Source organism: Hydractinia symbiolongicarpus, chromosome 14 (assembly GCF_029227915.1).
Source record: "Hydractinia symbiolongicarpus strain clone_291-10 chromosome 14, HSymV2.1, whole genome shotgun sequence".
Lineage (NCBI taxonomy): Eukaryota > Metazoa > Cnidaria > Hydrozoa > Anthoathecata > Hydractiniidae > Hydractinia > Hydractinia symbiolongicarpus.
In genome coordinates, this window is record NC_079888.1 from 2,175,782 (window position 1) to 2,195,797 (window position 20,016).

Below are 20,016 nucleotides of genomic sequence, written 5' to 3' on the forward strand. Positions count from 1 at the left end.
GGCCGTTGGATGTTGCAGAGATTTGTCTGGTAGAGCGCAAACACTCATTGGGTCTGCGTAGCTCAAAATGATCATTAAATGCTCTAGGATTGCCAATGTAATCCATGGTATCTCGTTGAAATAAAAAACAGGAGGAAACCCTCGATATTTGTGAGGATAGCCATGTAAAATATACACATCTATCTCTCTATCTAACGTTTTTTGTGAAACAAAGGGAGGTTGTTTAAATCTGATAATTTTTCACACAGCAAGGATTAAACATAACAATTTTTGTTATAAAAATCAACATGACAGAAATATTTTTTTTGTTTCAGATGGTTTTAGCGAAAATCGCCTTCCTATGAAAACTGAGAAATTTAAATGAAAACACTTTCACTGTAAACATTCTCTGCGAACAACTTCCGTGGAAATTTATTTTTATCTTCCTACTTCAGTTATCATTCCAAAAACAACAACTTTCATGACGCTGTTAAAGTGACGTAACCTCAGTAACTCTATCGCTGTGGCTTTAAGTGAATCTTTTACTAATATGACGTGTATATGGCGCTTGTGTGGCGTGTGTTGATTGAGTTTAGAAAATTGCACACTCAGCTAACATAGAGAAATGAATGAGCTGTTCACGTGTGGTTACTGAGGGATGACGTACTGGTTTTACAGCTTGTTTTTCCAGATCTGTGATCTATATTTACAAAATTAAATTTTTACCCGCTCAGCAACGTGTTACGAATGCACGTAAAAAGACATGACTGCAAAAATGGTCTTATATCTAAGCTACTGACGTCATAAATCAATTATTTGGTTCAACTGTTGCGTGGCAACAAGATGTTGACTAAAAATGGTTAGAGCGAGCAAAATATACTTTGCTAATTACTCCCTTCTACGAAATCTCTATCAGATTTCCTCCGGCGTTTGAATACAGTAATATTCCTGTTAATATTTACATAAGCAAATTGTAATCAGATACAAAAAAAACTAATTTTTTTTAGCTTTTCCTCTGTTCGACAAAAATTGTTAGTTCAGACCTTTTTCAATGTTGCAAGTTCAAAATATGACGAATTATTAGAGGCTAGAGGTATTAGAGGGAATGCGGTAACTAAATGAAAAGTTACCTAACAATTATTAGAAGGGAGAATGTGATTGCATAATTTGATTAACCTTTAAAAAAATTATAATAACCTTACATAAAAACTGTTCAGTCATTATGGTCGTGATGAATTCAACAAGAAATAAATACTTAACAGATAATAAAAACAATCGTGTTCACGAGCTTGATTTGTAAACATGTTCGGTTGAAAAATAGGTGCATTTTTTCTAACCTCTTTGCTTTTTAATCTCGCATTTAACTTAAATTTTCTCACTTCCCGTTCTTACGCCAAACCTCCCGGGCTTGACCTAACTGAATATTGACGTTTAAAGCTGTTCATATTCCTTTGCTTCATTCCTTTTCTTCTTCATGCGCTTTATGTACAGTAAAAATGAAGGCACATGCGGTGTTGGAGTTATGCGGTGTCTGAGTTGTGCGGTATTCGAGTTGTGCGGTGTTCGAGTTTCGTGGGTTAATTGTACCTCAACCAAAAAGAGAAAGCTAAAAAAGAAGAAACACTTTTCGTAATTGTATTTAAAATAAGATATATGCGCGGAATTTCGAATCAATAATCCCTGCCTGGAGAAAAAAACAATGAGAGACTTTTTTAAAAAGGGTTCAAAACTTTAAATGTTTGAAATTTTTCAGACAATAATTCACTTCAAACACTAAGTTAATATACTAGTCGGCGGCTACCATTTTGCGTGACAGACAGACGTATAAGGGTATTATAATATAGATAGTGTAGTTATACAATGTTTTCAAAAACACGTACGCAGAAAGAAAAGCAAACGATGTTCATTTTGTCACGGAAGTGGAATGAAATTCGATAGCTACAAAATATTCCTTCTGTTTGACAGATTACTATTTCGATGACGTCAAAGAAATATCGACTTAAGTAAGTAAAAGTTATAACGCATTGTTTTATGAGTCATCGTGAGTATACAAAGGTATTCAAAATATTATCACATCTCATCGCGGCTTTCAGTTTTATGTTTGGTTTTCTTACTTTTTTTGTTTTTGAAGCACTACGATGAAGAGTGCGTATTATCGAAACTGAGATCATGCGTAGGAGCCATCACGCTAGGCCTTTATTCAGTCCAAACAAAACATTTGCCGTGTGCATTGACGCATAACGCAAATCCGGAAAGAGACTTCTGATTTATCCTAACATGGTCCGAGAAGTTATCTTTAACGTACCGCCGATATGACGTCAATATTTTTATGCTTAAATAGGCGTCGCTGTCGGTTTGTCGAACATAATTCAAGAGAAGAAGAAAGGTATCGAGATAGCTGAGTATAACTTTAAATCGTTTGAGTTTTAGCAGGCAATTTTTTTTAATGAATTTGCTTTTTGGAATTAAGGTGATTAAAATAAAGCATGTCGTTGTTGACATGAAAAAAACGATGTTGTTCTGAAACGGTTAAAATATCACGACGTAAAGAATAATTATTTACAAACTTTGTGATATTAGAAACGCAAACGAATAACCACTTAGGTAGTAACTTTTCTTGTACAGCTTTTATATCTTCAAATGCATTTATAAAACCTCTTTGCAAAAGCATCGTTTACAACACTGCCAATAAGAATTGAAGAAATTTAACGATGAAATTCAAAAAATAACGGAAATACTTATATTTTTCACTTTTTAGCATGATTAAATAACATTAATCTTGATTATAAACCTCATCACTTTGTGTACTTCGTCAGAAAATTCAATCATTTTCTATGCGTCACATTATTGAATTTTTTACTTGTTTTTTTCGGCGTTACTAAACTTTGGTAGAATATCTTATTCTAAATTCTTATAATTGTTTTAACTGTGCGAAATATTTCAAACTGTTACGTCATAATATTATGAGTCTTAAGTGTATGATTGAATAATAATTTATCTTGTATTTTATAGAGAGAAAAAAGAAAAAAAAATTATACAAAATACAAATCATCAGCTGAAATCAAGAAAGAAACTCTGTGGAGGAGAATATATTCAGAATTTTTAAATATAAGAGACGCTTGAAATAAGAAAAACAGTATTGGAAGTGTCCATTGAATTGGAGAAGATACGAAGATGAGTTATATTGTTGTATTCGCCATGTTGTGCTTTGTTGGCGCTCTACATTCGAAAAGCGTTGGAATGTCACGTGATCAAGTTGACAACGCCAAGGTAAGAACGGAATTCCAGTCGTGGCTTAATCTATCTTAATTATTTTGAATGAAACTGCGTGATATTCTTAATTCAATAATATTTTAATATTTTTAGAAATACCTTCTGAGGTATGGTTACCTTGACAAATTTTCCGTCGGAGAAGAAGAACTAAAAGACAGCATTGCGCGATTGCAATATTTTGCAAACTTGAAACAAACCGGTAAGCAATGAACTCAGTAAATTCGCACGTTTGTGGCGATAAAAAAAATGACTCACAAATCAAAAAGTTTACGCCAAACATGAAAGCGACGTTTAGATATTATTGACCTCCCTCCCTACACTAAATGATTGAGGATCGTCAGTTTCGAAATTCACAATCACTCCAACATACGGTCTCCCAAAGCGTGTAAACAAATCAATTCATAATACGTTCTATTCTTACAAAAACCCCTCTTTATTTAACATGCAACATATGGCTTCTTTGTCTTCAGGTACTCTTGATGCTGCCACTTTGAAGCAGATGACCATACCTAGATGCGGATTAGGGGATCCAAAGATTAAGATTCAACGTAGCAGACGATACGTACATCAGGGATCTTATTGGAGAAAGGTACCAGCTTTTTACTATGTTTTAAGCATTTAAAATGTCTCCATCCTAAGATTAGAACTGTGATCAGGACTTTATTTGCAGACAGCACTGAGCATGCAACTAAGTTCATCATCCCAAAATAAATCTAGATATATTTTTTAAATAAGATTTGTTACATTTTCGATATTTTATTTACCATAGAATTTTCTCACATGGAGATTAGAGGGACGAGGCCGAACATTGGACAGAGAAACAATTAGAAAGGTGATGAAGAAAGCTTTCACCTATTGGAGCGATATCACTAATCTGGATTTTAAAGAGGTTAATGGAAACAATCCAGACATTTGGGTTAAATTTGTTACCCGATATCATAATGATCCATACGCATTTGATGGTCGAGGTGGTACTTTAGCTCATGCGTTTTATCCACACAACAACGTAGGCTTAAGTGGTGATGTCCACTTTGACGATGATGAAGATTATACCTACAAGTCACCACGTGGTCGAAATCTTTTGTGGGTTGCAACTCATGAAATAGGTATTTTCTTTTAATTTTCTTATTTTATTTACATTTCAAAGTCAATCTTCATAAACATTACATTCATATTACTTGTGCAGCGAAGTGTATAATTTGACTTATACCCTACACATTTTTAACTGATGTGGTCTTGTTAGGTCACTCAATTGGACTTGATCATTCAAACGTTCGTGAAGCTGTTATGTATCCATGGTACACAAAGTATAAACCAGGCTTTAAACTTCAATACGATGACATTCTTGGAATTCAATCATTGTACGGTATGTGATATAGTGTAACATAGACCAACTAAAATTCACCTTTTCTTTTGATTCTCTAGACTTAAAGATTAAAATATTTCTAATGTACGAACTTGATAAATAATTATATCATTGTTGTTAAACAAAAAAATTTCCTCTAGGTTCACGTAGTAAACCAAAGTCAACAACAACAACAACAACCACAACGACGACAACAAAAACGACGCCGAGAACAACAAGAACGACAACTACTAAAGGACAGGTGGTGCCAAACTACAAAAAGTGTCCTGCTTCCACCATCACTGCAGTTTATTACAATACATACGCACGCCTGATAATAGGTATAACGAAAAAAGAAAAATTATACTTTATTAGAGCTGCCGGTGGAATTCGATATGGTCCCGTAGAAGCAAGAAGTTATCTGCCCAGCATCAGAATTCCAGGATCAATTGACGCAGCTTATGATACAAATATTTTGGAAAACCGACCTTATACAATCTTTTATTCCGGCACAAAGTAAGCTCTCTATACCTGCGCAGATTAATCCTAAGTTATCTTTCAGAAACTCCTATAATTTTTAATTTTTATTATAGATATTACATCTACCAGCATTTCCGATACCGATCTGGTCCTCATAGTATATATGGAAATATACCTGGAGATAAAAACCCTCTTCAATTAGACTTACCAACGTGGGTGAAAAAGATTGACGCCGTAATGACGTGGAATGGTAATGGACGTACGTACTATTTTGCCGGAGAATATTATTGGCGTTACAATGGCAAACGAAAGACTATGGACTCTGGTTATCCAAAAAGAATTGTTGATGCTTGGAAAGGTCTACCAAGATCAATTGATGCTGCTTACAGCGATAAAGATAAAACCTTCTTTATCTCAGGATCGCAATACTACCTCTTCGATGACAAGTAAGTAAACGTTTACTCCAAAATTCTTTTGCATATTTAAACTCGCGACCACGACGTGTGTGATACGGTGATAATACCCCAATTGAATCTCCGTGATTGCATCGTTGACTATTTTTGTTTATTTTTAGGGCTATACGAGTGAAACCCGGATATCCTCAACATGTTGGACGCCAATGGTTAAATTGTGGCGGTAAATCCTCAGAAGTGGGAGGAATTGGTGGTCTTAGTATTGGTGAGGCGCATGCAAAAGAAGGCGTTCACCCATAATTGTAAAATATAGTTGATAAAGGAAGATAATATTTTCGATGTAGAAAAAAAGAGCATTGTACTATATGACAAAGTTCTGTTAGATATATAAATTTTTATTTAAGTGGTGTTAAAATGGAATTTGCACAAAATATACGAGTGTTGACAAATGATACTTGCAAATAATGAAAATAAGAGTAAGAATTGGCAAAGCTTGGATTTCCTTCTTTTTTATTTTTTATCTTTAATAAACTACAATTTGAAAATTTAATAATAAAATAGTGATAAAATAGTGTTTTAATTTTAGAGAGGTTATGTATACTATTATTAACATTTCTACAGGACATCAGATGTTGTGTATTTATATTTATGTTACTTTTGTTATGAAGAATTTATAAACAAAAAAATTTTCGCCTTTTATTCTCATTGCATACTTTGTTTTACATAGAAAAGATCTCCACAAATATTCCAAACGAACGCCATGCGACTAGTCATATATCACTACTTTCTCGGGTATCTACTACAATTTGAAATATCTCCAGCTGAATGATAAATGTACCAATGTATCAATTCAAATGATTGGTATTCTGATTTACTTTATAAGTACAACCAATCCATTCACAGTTAACACATGCATAAGTAAGAATGTCCCATATGAGTATCTGGAAATAATACTTGGGAAATTAGCCGTTTTTCAGCTCTTTCTCGAAATAGACAAACAGTATCAGTTGGTGTGTACTCTGCATCCTGTAGGCTGCAAAAGTTCTTCTTTGGCACAGGTGTACGCCAAATATCCAACGTCAAAAATACGCTATCTGCACTTCCCATAATTCGCATCCTCATTTTGTGCTGACATACTGACATCAGTAAAAATTAGACCCTTTAAGGTTTTGGACCTAACCAAATACCCTAACATCCTAAATCCGTTGTGAGCATTGATAAGTGCCCTTTTACAAGCTCGTAATTCGTGTCATTTAAGTGGTTTGTGGTTGCGATCTTTTGAAATTTCACCCTTTTCCCAAATATATTATGTCAGGGAGGTTGTAGGTATTACTGGATCGTAGTCATGAATACGATCGTGCGGGCCGAGCTTAGTTGTATTTATAATGAATGGGAAACTTCGTTAGATAAATAGGTAAAGATAAATAGAATAGATAAATAGATAAATAGAAGTGCATATTTTACATGGCTAGCCTCACAAATAAAATAAGATGTACCCTGTCTATTATTTCCAGGAGGAGCCATGACTTAGGTAGGAAGTCTTGAGTGCTTAATGGTCATTTTAAGCTACGCAGACCCAATTACAGTCTCCGATCTACCAAATCGATCCGTGCAACATCCAACGACCCACACAATGTGCCATCTCCCCAATTATCCTAACATGGCTTTGGTGAACCCGGGGCTATGGTAACATTCACTCGCACATATTAACTCGCCTCCAAGGGGAATCGAACCCCTCAGTTTGCGATAAAATTGTTTATAACAACAAAAATGTGTTAACCTTATTATACCTAGGGAGGAAGAGGGAGAAACAAGTTTTTGGACCTTTTTTAATTCTTTCAGATTTTGTCATAAGTTTAATTTATTCTTTCTAATTTATATTGGATATAATGGTAAATATAACAAAATGTAATTAAATAGAACAAAACTGACAGCAAAATTTCAATGGAAAAAAATATTCAATCCTAAAGGTAAGAGGTTACTCGGTTTTTTTTTACCTGGAAACCTTCGTTACAACAAGTTAAAATTCTTTGGGAAACCTTTAAGTTATTTTAAAAATTAAAAAAGACATTACGTTTTGGTAGAATAGCAATGTCAGAAATGTGAAATGTTTCACAGAAGATACATTAGCTCTGCACTCTATGGATATCACAACTCAGAGACAGATAGAAGAATACAGGCTTGACTGTTCTCGCTTTTATATTTCGCAAAGTATTCGTTTATATCTGTCTCATTATTTCTCAAAACATATTGAATGATTTTAAATTTAATGAAACTCGTGAGATGACAGTGTAAATAATTATTTTCAAGTTTAATTATTTTTATAACATACATTTTATGTTGTCGTACAGTCCAACTGTCAGAACAGTGAATATTCGAAAAAAATATCACAGGCAACGCTCCAGCTAATCAAAAATACCCTCCCTGTCACGTACACAAACTTGATTCCAGACATTATTTAATATTTAAAAGAGGCAAAAAACATTACGGTAAGACATTTAGAAAATATGTAGAAACAGAAGAACTGTGCTATGATCATGCGTGGAAGGGGACAAACATTCAGCAACAGCATGTGTTTATGTCTTTCACCAGGAGTGATTATATTTTATGTAGATACTCTCGATAGTTTCGAGGAATATAATTTGTAAATTACTTTCAGGAGAAATCACAAATGCGTACTAGACTGTTTAAAACTTCAATTTGAGCTACATAAATCTTTCTGTCCAACTAGTCTAATTCTTAAAAACTTCGACGTTAATCAAAACAGTTTAAAAATATTGACAACCAGAGCCTTTGTAAATAATTCTTAAAAACTTCGACGTTAATGTAAATAGTCCAAAAATATGGCCATAAAGATGATTAAACAAAAGGCTGATATCAAATGAAGCATTGGTGACAACACAGCAATATCATCAAGGAAAATGTATCTGATGTATAAAAAGAATTATCTAAGGGTTATTTGATTTGACTTATCTTGATAACAAGTTTTTACTTTAATAGATCACAGTGAAAGTAATGAAATTATTCAATTTTGAACGCTGAGGGTTAGGAGAATGATCAGAATTTAGTAGACGAAGCATCAGTGACATTATTATAGTGAATTTATAAATGTTTTTTTTTTCGTCTTTGGGTATTGTTTTGGCTCTGTAAACGAGTCTTAACTGATATTTTGTATTTTGTATTTTTTCAGTCCGTTCTTAGCCAACAAGGTTGAGATTTTATCCTGTACAAATAAAGATTTCGTCCCCACTCCTTATAAGAGAGAAAAATTATGCTTAATTGGCCATTTCTACAAAATTTATACAAGAACTTGGAAAAACTCACAAATCTCTATTACCCGAACTTCTCTATAACTCCAACGGTTTCCGATTCCCCGTGGTTGTTCAAGCGTGTTATCGAACGTAAGCCCAGATTCATAGACAAATAATTTAGCTCTTTCATCTATAACGAAATGCAGCTAGCTAAAAAGACAAAAGCTTTCGAGATTTTTTTTTTTTGTTCGTTTGAGAAGTAGCAAATGACGTGAGTAATCAGACACGTCGAAACTTATGTCAACAAAAACAATATTGACTTTAACATATGACGTCATAAACACAGAGCTATCTGCTGACTACTTAAGTATGAAAACGTGGCAGTGATATAATTTTCAAATTCTTTTGAAGATTAAGAGGGAGATGAAGATTTCCGTCATAGTAATAATTTTGTCTGTATTGAGTGTTTTTGATGCAAGGCCGGTCAAAAAGACACAAGATGAAAGAAAACAACGTGCGAAGGTAGAAATTCTTATTGATTAATTTGTTAAAGACAGTCCCATGCTTAGAAACTTACTTTCGTTCTACTTTGCTAAGCAGAAAGACTTTTTAATTTTTTGCTGTTCTCATAAAAGCATCGTGAAATTTTACCTTTTTTCATGCAGTCAAATCATTGAGGTGTGTTTTTTTCGTGCAAAAAATTGTCCCAAAGGGTTTTGTCGGTTCCAGTGTTCTTTTAGTTTGTTGATTATATGTCGGTCAGTCTGACCAACGTAGCAGGCTTCGCAACTTGGAAAAAACAATGTGATATACCACACGAATTTTTAGAGACTCATCAACCTTTACCATAAGAAGAACTGATTTTACCTTTTTGTCCACCACTTTCATGTTTTACACATTCTAGCAGGGAATTAGTTAACAAGAACAAACTTTCGCCAAATTGTCCTAACATTAGGGAATTAAACTTCGCGAACCTGACAAGAGCTCGCGAATTTTTTTTCCCGCGCAAATTACTTCCCCTTTGGTTGCAGCTTAGGCTTAAAAAAATAACAAATCTTTTTTTAGAGATATCTTATGAAGTATGGTTATATGGATCATTACGTTGCATTTCTCAGTGACACACAATTCCGCAGAATATTAAAAAGATTTCAACAATTCGCTAACTTACAGCAAACAGGTAATATTAAAAATAAAAATAATTGTTTGTTGTTTTTTATGTTTTTTACAGGTTACACGGAACACCAACCTCGTTGCCAGGGCATTTTGCCTTGTTGGCCACTCCATTTTAACGGCTCAGGAGCCACAATACCCTGGGGATAAGACTACAGTAATGCTTCACTTAAGAGCGCGCACTAAATAAAGAGTCGTGCATTCGATAGAGTTTAGTTAATGAAAGTCACTTCTTAATTTGAAATTGACTTTTTTAAAATGACTATTCAAAATGGCAGATCTTAAAAAGAACAAGTAGGTATTGCTGGTTTTAAACTGATATTCATTATGCAGGGGGCGCAGTTGTAGAACTTATTTCGCAGGGTTCTAGAGACGCACATTCTCAAAATTTTGCGTCTCAATGCCAACTGGTGGCGCGTCACGGTGTCACCATCCTATAACTTTATTATCTGTAGTTCATTAGCCCCTCAACACAGCTACTTCCTGAAACCAGTTGCTAACCATTGAATTAAATGAACGTCCTCTTATCAGGGGCGGATCTAGGATTTTTTTATGGTTAGGCAAATTTTGTTTTTTTTTCAATTTTTTTTACGAGATACCAGAAGACCAGAAAGAGGTTTTCGAGGTGGTAACAAGTGCTTTTCGGCTACTAAGGCTATATAATAATATAAAATACAAATAAAAGTTTTGATACATAATGCGATAACTACTCCCGTCTTTTTACTATCTTCCGACGTTTTGTATATGCCAGAATAATGTTTTTTATAAATTTGAGGTTAATCTAATAACCAGGCAAACAATTTTTCTTCTTTCTTCTTTCTTCTTCACTTGTATATAAGCAGAAACAGAAGTAATACCAATGGACGAATGAATCTAGCATTGAAATCAAAATAAATGATCAATTGTCAAACAACAAACCATGAAGTGAATGGAGCGCCACTCAACAGATACAATTATTTGCATCAAGACCAGTCAAAATGATAGGGTAAAAGGCTAAAGGTAAAAACAATCATAATAAAAAACACACAAAATTTAGGAAAAACAGAACTTAAGTAATTACGTAAATCGATTGTGAAATTTGGACCTTACTCTGGAGGTGCTTTGTTACAGTCAATTGCTTCCAGGAGAGGCCACAAAGGCAACTCGAGAATTAAAGTTACAGAAAACATTTTTGTCAAAAATAGGTAAGGTAAGTACATAAAAATGTAAGTATAATTTAGGCAATGATAAGGCATATACTAATATAAGTATAATTTAGGCAAAAGAATAGGTATGGTAAAATAAGAGGTACATATGTATATATAATAAAAGAAGTGTTCTACAATAACTTGAAGTAAGGTTTTATGAAGAAGGTAATAATGTAATTCACTTAAAGTTTAATCGTCTATTTTTCAATGAAAATTTCTCAATAACATCAGAAATATTAGGAATGATGTTTTGATGTACATGCATTAAGGCTAAGCCATTTAGTCTATCTGAGTCCATGGTTGTGCGAGTAAATGTTTTTAACCTCTTCATGGCTGAAAATGTCCTTTCACACTCGCAAGAAGTCACAGGTAAAGTGGCTAAAATTCTCAAGGCCACTTTTACATTTTCAAACCCAGTAAAATTGACAGATTTCAATGTGGAGGAAATGTTGTTAGGTATAGGCCCTTCATATGATTTCCAGTAAATTTCCCAAAGTTCCAATTCATGTTCGATAGATTGAACATTGGGCAAGTCTTCTAGATAGAATTGAAAGAAAGCATTGAACCTTTTTTTCCAATCTACATTTTCTTTGATAAGACTCAGCATTTTTTCTGGGAGGCTTGTGACCTAAAGAAAGTAAAAGTTAAAAATTAAACAAAATTCCCAACTATCACACAAGCAGCTGCTGGCTAGCTATACTCCATACTAAACTTAACAAACTCATCAAAACATAAAACAAGATTACACTTGTCTCAGTTATCTTGTTTTTAAAAAAACAAACTATTCATATGATCGAGGTTATTAATTGAAGCTTTTGTTTTGATAAGAAAGACTTAATAACACGTTTTGTAAGAACATCTGTGGAGGTGGGGGTTAATTATTTCATAACAATCAGTGCTGGTGCTTAATAACTTTTAATGTTTTTCACAAAGAGGTACCTAATACTCAAGACAGAAAAAGCTACAAAAATTATCTAGCTACTTACTTCAAAGCAATAAATTTGTCTTTAGCAAAGGTTGGAATAAAGGTTTCAGCAACTAGATCGCGAAAATACTTCTTTCCAACATTATTAATCCTCTCATTATCCGAAAAGGTAGCTGAATCCAGAATTTCTTTTTTCAATTTTGCATACAACTCATTCAATTTATTCAAATCATTTGACTTGAAAGCTTCTTCAACAGTGTACTCCTGATCAAGGGAATCCATGTTGAAAAAGAAGGACACACCCTTGGCCGCACAGAGATTTATGTAAAACTTACCCGCGGTCGTTTTAGGCGTTTTTCTTCTCGGTTTTAGAATTCTATTCATTTGAAGTTGAAGACCCACGGACGTTTTAGGCGTTTTTTCTTCCGATTTAAGAATTCCATTCATTTGAAGTTGAAAACCCACGGACGTTTTAGGCGTTTTTTCTTCCACCCGTGATTTTCATTCATTTAAAACTTGGAAACCCACGGACGTTTTAGGCGAATCGGTATCTTGCCTAAAATCGCCCCGGGTTTACTTCTTATTGAATTTTTAAAAAAAAACAGTTCCTAACAACGCGCATCCAGGTTGGCGAAGCAAAGTTAGCACTACAAGACAAATTTACAAAAATATTTATTACTTTCACAAGTTATGCTATATGGCATATTTTCCTTTTTTTTGCCCAAGCTTAGGCTTAGGCAATTGCCTAGGCTGCCTAACCCTAGATCCGCCCCTGCTTATTGAAGAAGTGGCATTAAAAAGATCAAAGCATCGCGTGGTATACCGCGTACTGAATGTGTTTATATTTCAAAAAGGTATGAATTTTTCTAGAGTTTGACCACAATATCTACCAATTCTTGCTTAGGTATTGTTGATGCACCAACATCGACCATGATGGATCAAACGAGGTGCGGCTTAAGGGATCCTCAAATGCGCTTCAACAAGTTAGGAGAATATATAGTTCAGGGAACAAAGTTTCACAAGGTATAATGCCCATGTTCTCATTACGTTAAGTGAAGATAAATAAAGACTTTAAAGAATAAAAGAGAAAAGGAGTGTGTGATATTTAAATTTTGCTTACTCTTTATTTGTTTAGAAAAACATAACATGGTGGTTGGAGAGAAAGGGAAAAAGTTTAGACAAAAAAACTATTCTCTCTGCTATCAAGAAAGCAATGAAACAATGGAGCAAAAACATTGATGTCAACCTTGTCGAAAACAAGGAAAATCCCGATATACTCATCCGATTTGTTACTGGATATCACGAAGATCCGTACTCCTTTAATGGGCGCGGTCATTCTTTTGGTCACGCTTTCTATCCATTGAATAACAAAGGACTTAGTGGAGATATTCATATCGATGAAGATGAAAATTTTACAGCAGATAAAAATGATAAAATATCCTCAAACACTGTTAATCTTTTATGGGCAATTACACATTTGACAGGTGGGTCAAAGGAATTATGTTGTAACACCAACGGTGTTATCTATATAGTTGAAAGCTAGTTATATAATGTCTTAAAAAGGTTACTGCTGCGAAAGAAGATTTTTTAAATACAATAAATCTTAAAGAGCAGCTAAATTCAAACGGTTTTATATTTAAACTATAAAAAATTTTGTTGCTGTTTGCTTTTAGGTCATTCTTTAGGCTTGGAACATCAAAATGATCCAAACTCGATTATGTATCCATGGCATGTGATGAAAGATATTCAGCTGGATGCAAATGACATAAAGGGAGCGCAAAAATTATACGGTATTAAAAAAAACATTTGTTTACTTTTTACTGACTGTTATAGTCTGTAAACTTTCTCATAAACAAAGAACAATAACCAAGAATTTAGGTTTATTGTTTAAAGTGATTCAATGTTTTTATTAATTTACTGGGTGTGTTAGGTCCCAAACGCAGTATCAAAACACCGTCAACAAAAGCGAAGACGGCAGTCAAAACAAATATAACCATGAAGAGAAAGCCGATGCCGTCTAAAACATCAACTACGACAATAAAGACGTCAACAGAAACGCCAACGGTGACGATAAAAACGGCTACAACAGAAACATTGGCGAGAGACACGAAGAAAAAGCCGATGCCAGCTAAAACATCAACTACGACGATGACGACGTCAACAGAAAAGCCGACAGTGACGACAAAAACGGCTACAACAGAAACATTGGCGAGAGACACGATTACAAATTCGACATCAGCGAAAACATCAACGACGACTACGAGAAAGACGACGTCAACAGACACATCAAAGAAGGCGACGACACAGACAGCAACTTACTTGCAAGTGGGATAACCATAAACACAAAATTTGATTGAATATAAATGCTTGTATAAATGCTTCATGATTAGTAACTTATATTGGTTAGAATGTTTCCAAAGAGACTACTTACTAATTTAACTGTATTTATGTTGGCTTGTTGGGATCGAGGGGAAAGTTGTCGGACGTCAACTCAATTACTTTAAACAAATCTAGAATAATCTAAACTTAAGGTACACAATTTTTTTACTGCAAACCATCCATGTTACAGTGGCATTGCAGAGGTTTTGTATTGCAGAGGTTTTGTATTGCAGAGGTTTTGTGAGATAACTGAGTGATATTACTTTCCTCTTCTCTTGAAGAAAAGCTTTTGAAGGTGCAGCGCTCTTATATTATCTATCAAGAAAACAGAAAACTGAGGAGGGATAATCCAGAGAAAGTAGCGTTTTTAGAATTCTGATAGGTTGTTGAAAAAATATCCGTTGCATAAGGTTTGAAGCCTTCGGAAAATTGCCACGACTTTCGAAGCAAAAATAAGAGGTAGAGATGACAGAATCTAATGCGCATGCTCGTATACTGAACGTTAAAGGCTGTGACGAACTGACCAATAGCGATTAAATGAAAATAGAAATTAATGATAAGAAAAGCTAAGAATTAACGATAAAACATAGCCCGCTCAAACGCGTAGTAAATATCCTGAACCTGTTTACTGCGCGTTGTCATTTCTCAAATTTTGATTTGTCGTCTCTTGTCCAAATAAGGGGCAGTTCTTCACCGAGACCAACTTTTTTTAGAATAAATGTTAGAGATAACAAAAAAGAAAAACAACACACACATGGAAAAAGGAAAATATATATTTTCGCAAAAAGTAGTAAAAACAACATAAGAAACATTGATTTGTCTCGATAATACCCAACACAACTGCAACAATGTCAACGAAAAAAAACAAGATTCATCGTTTCCGATGTAATGATTGCCATTCTATGCCATAATTCCCATAAATTTGACGACTGTTAATTTTGGCGCCTTAAGTATTTACGCATCTTCAAAACATGTATTCGCGCAGGAACAATTTTTACGCTGCTGAAATTGTCAATATTGATGTACCTCATGCTACAAACGATGAGTAAACGTTATGAAATCTTTCGAATTATCGGCTGCACTTTTTTATACAGTTTTAGTGCGAACATTATTTTTCAAAGAAAACAGACCTATTTTGCGCAGATAATTAGAGAAGCGCGAAAATGAACAGAATTAGTGCATTGTGACTACCGCTGTATACCAAAACAAACATTGTTTAAAGAAAAAAAATATATATATGAAAAAAATAGAATATATATAATAATAAATATAAATCTATATCATAAATATAATAAACTTTAAAATGTACATATTTACATGCAGTAATTCATTCGATCCAATTCAGATCAATACCAGATATCGTCAGACAACGTTATGTTCTCAAAAGCAGATGTACAAAGATCGGGATCACACACCACATTTTCATACCAAACTTTCCCTCGACATTTCCACATTAAACTCTCTTTATCCCAATATTTGTTAGCATCCCATTCACTTTTCTTTTTTCTTTTTTTGTCTTGACCTTTACGAGAGTCTTGTTTAACCCAAACTTGTTGCTTGTTGTCGTAATATTTATTTTTATCCCACTCCCTTGTGCTTTCCTTTCTCAACTGTCTGTTATTTTCACATTCCATTGCATGGCTGTTATCAAATCTCTTTCTAACAAATTGATTTGCACGTTTTTCTTGTACGACGCTTTGAATGAAGTTGGAGTTGTTTACAAGTTTGTTTTGTTCCCTCATGGATCGTAATGTTTTTACAAATAAATTATTACGCTGCATTTTTCCTGGAGGCAATGGCTGAGCTTTCGTATCAGCTGCAGACTTGACACTATGGAAATCCATTGTTTCATTGAAATTAAAAACTGTTTTAATTTCACGTGATCGACCTCTCCCTCTACCTTTACTGCCCATGACAACACCTAAACACACAAATGGCTATGGTTATAAAACAAGGATCTAATCGCGAAACACCAGTATTTTGCAGGTTGAAGTCAACAGTCATTTTATTTTTTTATAAATGTATACGTGTAGTTCACTTTTAACAGTGAAACATAATGTCACATGACTAACGTAGCGATTATATTTGACTTAAAACAGAGGTGGGATTTGACCCTTGGGATTTGTAGGTTGCAGTTATGACCTCCATGCACATTACGCATGCTCTAAGCATTCCAATTTATTACTAAGAGCTATCAGGTTATATCTCTGTTAGTGTCAAATTGACTTATATATCCCTCACATTCACCATGTCATTTTATAACATAATGCAGCTAGGGTTACAAGAAAAATTAATAGTATATAAAAGGTTCTCATCATAGGCAGGCGCCTATGATGAGAAATGAAAGTATGAGGCTTTCTCCCATCTTTGCTTAGGGGCCTCATCCATACTCACATTGCCACGAGAAACGTGCAATGGACGTTTCTTTTCAAAGACACCCACCCACCCTGAGAAACGTCCACTGGTGGCAGTTATTTTTCCATAGAACAAAACCTATCCTACAAAGGTGAAAAGCCTTTTCCGCAGTTCTTTGGTGGTCCAGTGTAAGGGCGAAATAGCCTGTCCCTTCACCTTGAAATGAATTTACTAGTCGTTAGCCCGTGGAAAAATCCACAGGTTTGCTCGTCCTTTTTACACAGCACTGCGTGCGTCTCGCTACTTGCGCAGCTAACCTACCATTTTGGGGGACAGACAGACAACGGCTATTATTAAAGAGACCAGCCGCTAACCCGTGGAAAAATCCACGGGGTCCCCCGTCCTTTATATATACGTTCACTTGAAGAACACACATTTTATTCACGTATCTTTAGAGTAAAGTCCAACTCTTCATTGCTCGTTGATTGTAGTGGGCAAAAACGTAGTTTCGAATTGCCACGAAAAAAAACGTCCATTGCACTTTGAGAGGTACCCACAAACATCCATTTGGACGTTTCTCGTGGCAATGTGAGTATGGATGTGGCCCCTTATCTCTCTTCTCTCTTTTTGAGGATGCAAAACAGCTCTTAGACATACAGATGCATTGATTTTATTTAGAGAAATATATATGTGCAATTTTTAACGATCACCATCTTTTCTGCGTCAACAAAATTTGCTGAAGTGAACCTAGCCTTTCTCAATTCATGTTGGCATTCACAAACATAGCTAGGACTGCCTATGATGAGAAAGGGAAGTACGAGGCTTTCTTCCATCTTTGCTTATCTCTTTTCTCTCTTTTTGAGGAAGCAAAAAAGCACTTGACAATACAGATGCATTGATTTTATTTAGAGAAATATGCGCAATTTTTAATGATAACCATCTTTTCTGTGTCAACAAAATTTGCTGACGAGAACCTAGCCTTTCTCAATTCATGTTGGCATTCACGTCGGCAATTGCTGTGTGTTGACATGAATTATAGAAAGGCCGTATATATATGTTTGTGGAAAAATTTCCATTTTATCTAGTCAGTCATTTTCATCATTCTTCACCCAATAAGGAATCCTTTTTCTATCCAAGGTGCTGTTCTTTAGTGGTGTGCTGAATACATGGAATCACAGTCCCGTTATTTACTTGCGCACGCATCTAAGTGATTACGTAATGCAAGATGCACGCGCACAAATGGAGGTAAAATTGTAAACAAACTAAGCTGAAGAGTTACCTCCATTTCTGCGCGCGCAGGAAAAACACAGCACTATGATTTAGTGTATGGAAGACTTGAACTGCATGGCAATATGAGTATGCAAAGCACCTCTAATAAACAAAGTCATATAACGACTTTTTTGTCAGAAGAATACTTGCCTAGAATTTTGATCTTGTGGATGGAATATGTGATACCTAGTTATCACGTATTCCATCCAGTCAGATTGGCAACATGCAATCAAAGTGACACTACAAAATTGTTAATAATAGGGCCTTACCACTTAGTCCTGGCTTTGCAGAATCCATTTCACTGCCTGCAGCTCGCGAGCACAGCTTCTGGAAAATGTTTTGTTTATGTTAGGTATATTCCGGTTACGGAATCGGGAGTAGCAAAGCTTAAACGGGTTTTCCCGCCGTGTGTATCGAGCTTGTTCCCCAGAGCTTTTTGAGATAAACCTCGAAAGTAGTTCCTCAAAACTACTCCGAAAGTACTTTCGACGTTTTAATCTCAAAAAGTTCTGGGGACAAGAGCCTATGTTCTCTTTAAGGTCTTTATTTAACTACTTCTAACCAAATTCTTCCTCTTTTGCCGCCTTCCTAATAAAGGGAAAGTGAATCCTACAATCCCTCATAAAAATTATAGAGAATGAATTTAATAAATTGCGCTTGGTTTTGATTATGGTTTTGACAGCTTCTTCCCCCGACCTCAAAACACGTGAAGCAAAGCCGAGCATAAAGACGCCAACACTGTATTTAGGGGAAGTGGAGGGAGTCTCAGAAATTTTGTGTGAGATTGTAGAAGGAAAGTTGGCTTTAATTCTTCCCAGAGCTTTATTTTTTATATGTATAACAGAATGCCTTTTTATTTGTTTTTTATATACAGTTATTTTTCCAACCAAGCCCCAGTGCATCTTGGATCTTTCTGACAGAGACTGTGTGATACAAAGCACATGTGTTAGGCTGCTTTTTGGATGTGCTACATCGGTCAATTTTTGATAAAGTTTGCATGTGTTATGTTTTAATCTACTTGAATATGATGGGGGGTGCACGTGTGCCATGGCCTTCTACGTCCTTATTAAGCATCTTAGTGGCCTTGGAAACACGAGGTTACCATTTTTTCTTTTGTATCCACCATAAAGTTTAATATTTTAACCTCGTTTATAGGAAATGGGTATTAAGTTGATAATGATGCAAAATGATGCAAACGGAAAAGCTTTTTCTGATTTTTAAATGCCTTGCCGAGACAGAGAAAACCTTGGCTTTAAGAATTAATTAACACATCGTTAAAGCAAAACATTCAAATTTTTAGGTGGATGACGAGAACACTATTTTATTGAAAACTATGTTTTAAAAATAATTATACTTCTGGTGGCCTAATCAAAAGGGGTGTATATTTAAAACCGAGGTGCATAGACCTAACAAGGTATGTTTCACGATACCCAACCTTATTTCTTAGTCCTTACTGCATTTACAATAATACCCCCTGTAAAAAGATCGATAAGTAGACAGGCACTCAAATATCCTAACTGAACTGGCCAATACAACCTAGAGAAGAAGTTTCTTCTGAGTTTGCTGCGAAGACGTGTAGCAGAACTGAACGTGTTTAGATAAATGCGACCTGGAAAAGAAGTTGCTTCTGACCTTGATGACGAGAACGTGTAGTTGAACTAACGTGTTGAGATAGATACAACCTAGAGAAGAAGTTCTTCTGACATTGGTGACAAGAAAGTGTAGGCGAAACTGATGTAGCAATTAAAAAAATTGTACTTTTGGAAACGCCTGGCTCATTTAAATAATCAAATCATTAAATTTTTTAATTTTTCCGCTTTAGTTATAATCATTTCCCTAATAAAACTTTCTTTTGTAACTATCAACTTCGACATTTTATTGTAATCTTTCATTATTCTAAGAAGAGATGAATAGCTTGACGAAATACTCTTTAAATCTTAGGTGGACTTTTGCTAGTCGATGGCTTGAGATTTTCTGCATTTTCTGCATT

The 20,016-nt window shown here is 34.8% G+C and overlaps 4 protein-coding genes across 4 annotated transcripts; 2 read left to right on the forward strand and 2 right to left on the reverse strand.

The window, feature by feature from the left end:
- Window positions 1-2,989: 2,989 nt before the first annotated feature.
- Window positions 2,990-5,921, forward strand: LOC130625523 (macrophage metalloelastase-like). The gene is made up of 8 exons (XM_057440626.1): window positions 2,990-3,249; window positions 3,346-3,451; window positions 3,723-3,841; window positions 4,022-4,358; window positions 4,496-4,618; window positions 4,759-5,113; window positions 5,191-5,523; window positions 5,652-5,921. The coding sequence occupies exons 1-8, from the start codon at window positions 3,154-3,156 to the stop codon at window positions 5,788-5,790; spliced, it is 1,608 nt and encodes a 535-aa protein (XP_057296609.1). The 5' UTR covers window positions 2,990-3,153; the 3' UTR covers window positions 5,791-5,921.
- Window positions 5,922-9,102: 3,181 nt separating this feature from the next.
- LOC130625524 (matrilysin-like) lies at window positions 9,103-14,453 on the forward strand. The gene is made up of 6 exons (XM_057440627.1): window positions 9,103-9,263; window positions 9,807-9,918; window positions 12,928-13,046; window positions 13,159-13,507; window positions 13,697-13,813; window positions 13,954-14,453. Exons 1-6 carry the CDS (start codon window positions 9,165-9,167, stop codon window positions 14,355-14,357), a joined length of 1,200 nt encoding a protein of 399 aa, XP_057296610.1. The 5' UTR covers window positions 9,103-9,164; the 3' UTR covers window positions 14,358-14,453.
- LOC130625531 (uncharacterized) lies at window positions 10,529-12,889 on the reverse strand. Its single transcript, XM_057440635.1, has 2 exons — window positions 12,085-12,889; window positions 10,529-10,904 (listed from the first exon to the last, which is right to left on the reverse strand). Exons 1-2 carry the CDS (start codon window positions 12,468-12,470, stop codon window positions 10,874-10,876), a joined length of 417 nt encoding a protein of 138 aa, XP_057296618.1. The 5' UTR covers window positions 12,471-12,889; the 3' UTR covers window positions 10,529-10,873.
- A 267-nt stretch (window positions 14,454-14,720) lies between the features above and the next one.
- Window positions 14,721-18,468, reverse strand: LOC130625527 (uncharacterized). Its single transcript, XM_057440630.1, has 2 exons — window positions 18,296-18,468; window positions 14,721-16,323 (listed from the first exon to the last, which is right to left on the reverse strand). The coding sequence occupies exons 1-2, from the start codon at window positions 18,321-18,323 to the stop codon at window positions 15,749-15,751; spliced, it is 603 nt and encodes a 200-aa protein (XP_057296613.1). The 5' UTR covers window positions 18,324-18,468; the 3' UTR covers window positions 14,721-15,748.
- Window positions 18,469-20,016: the final 1,548 nt, after the last annotated feature.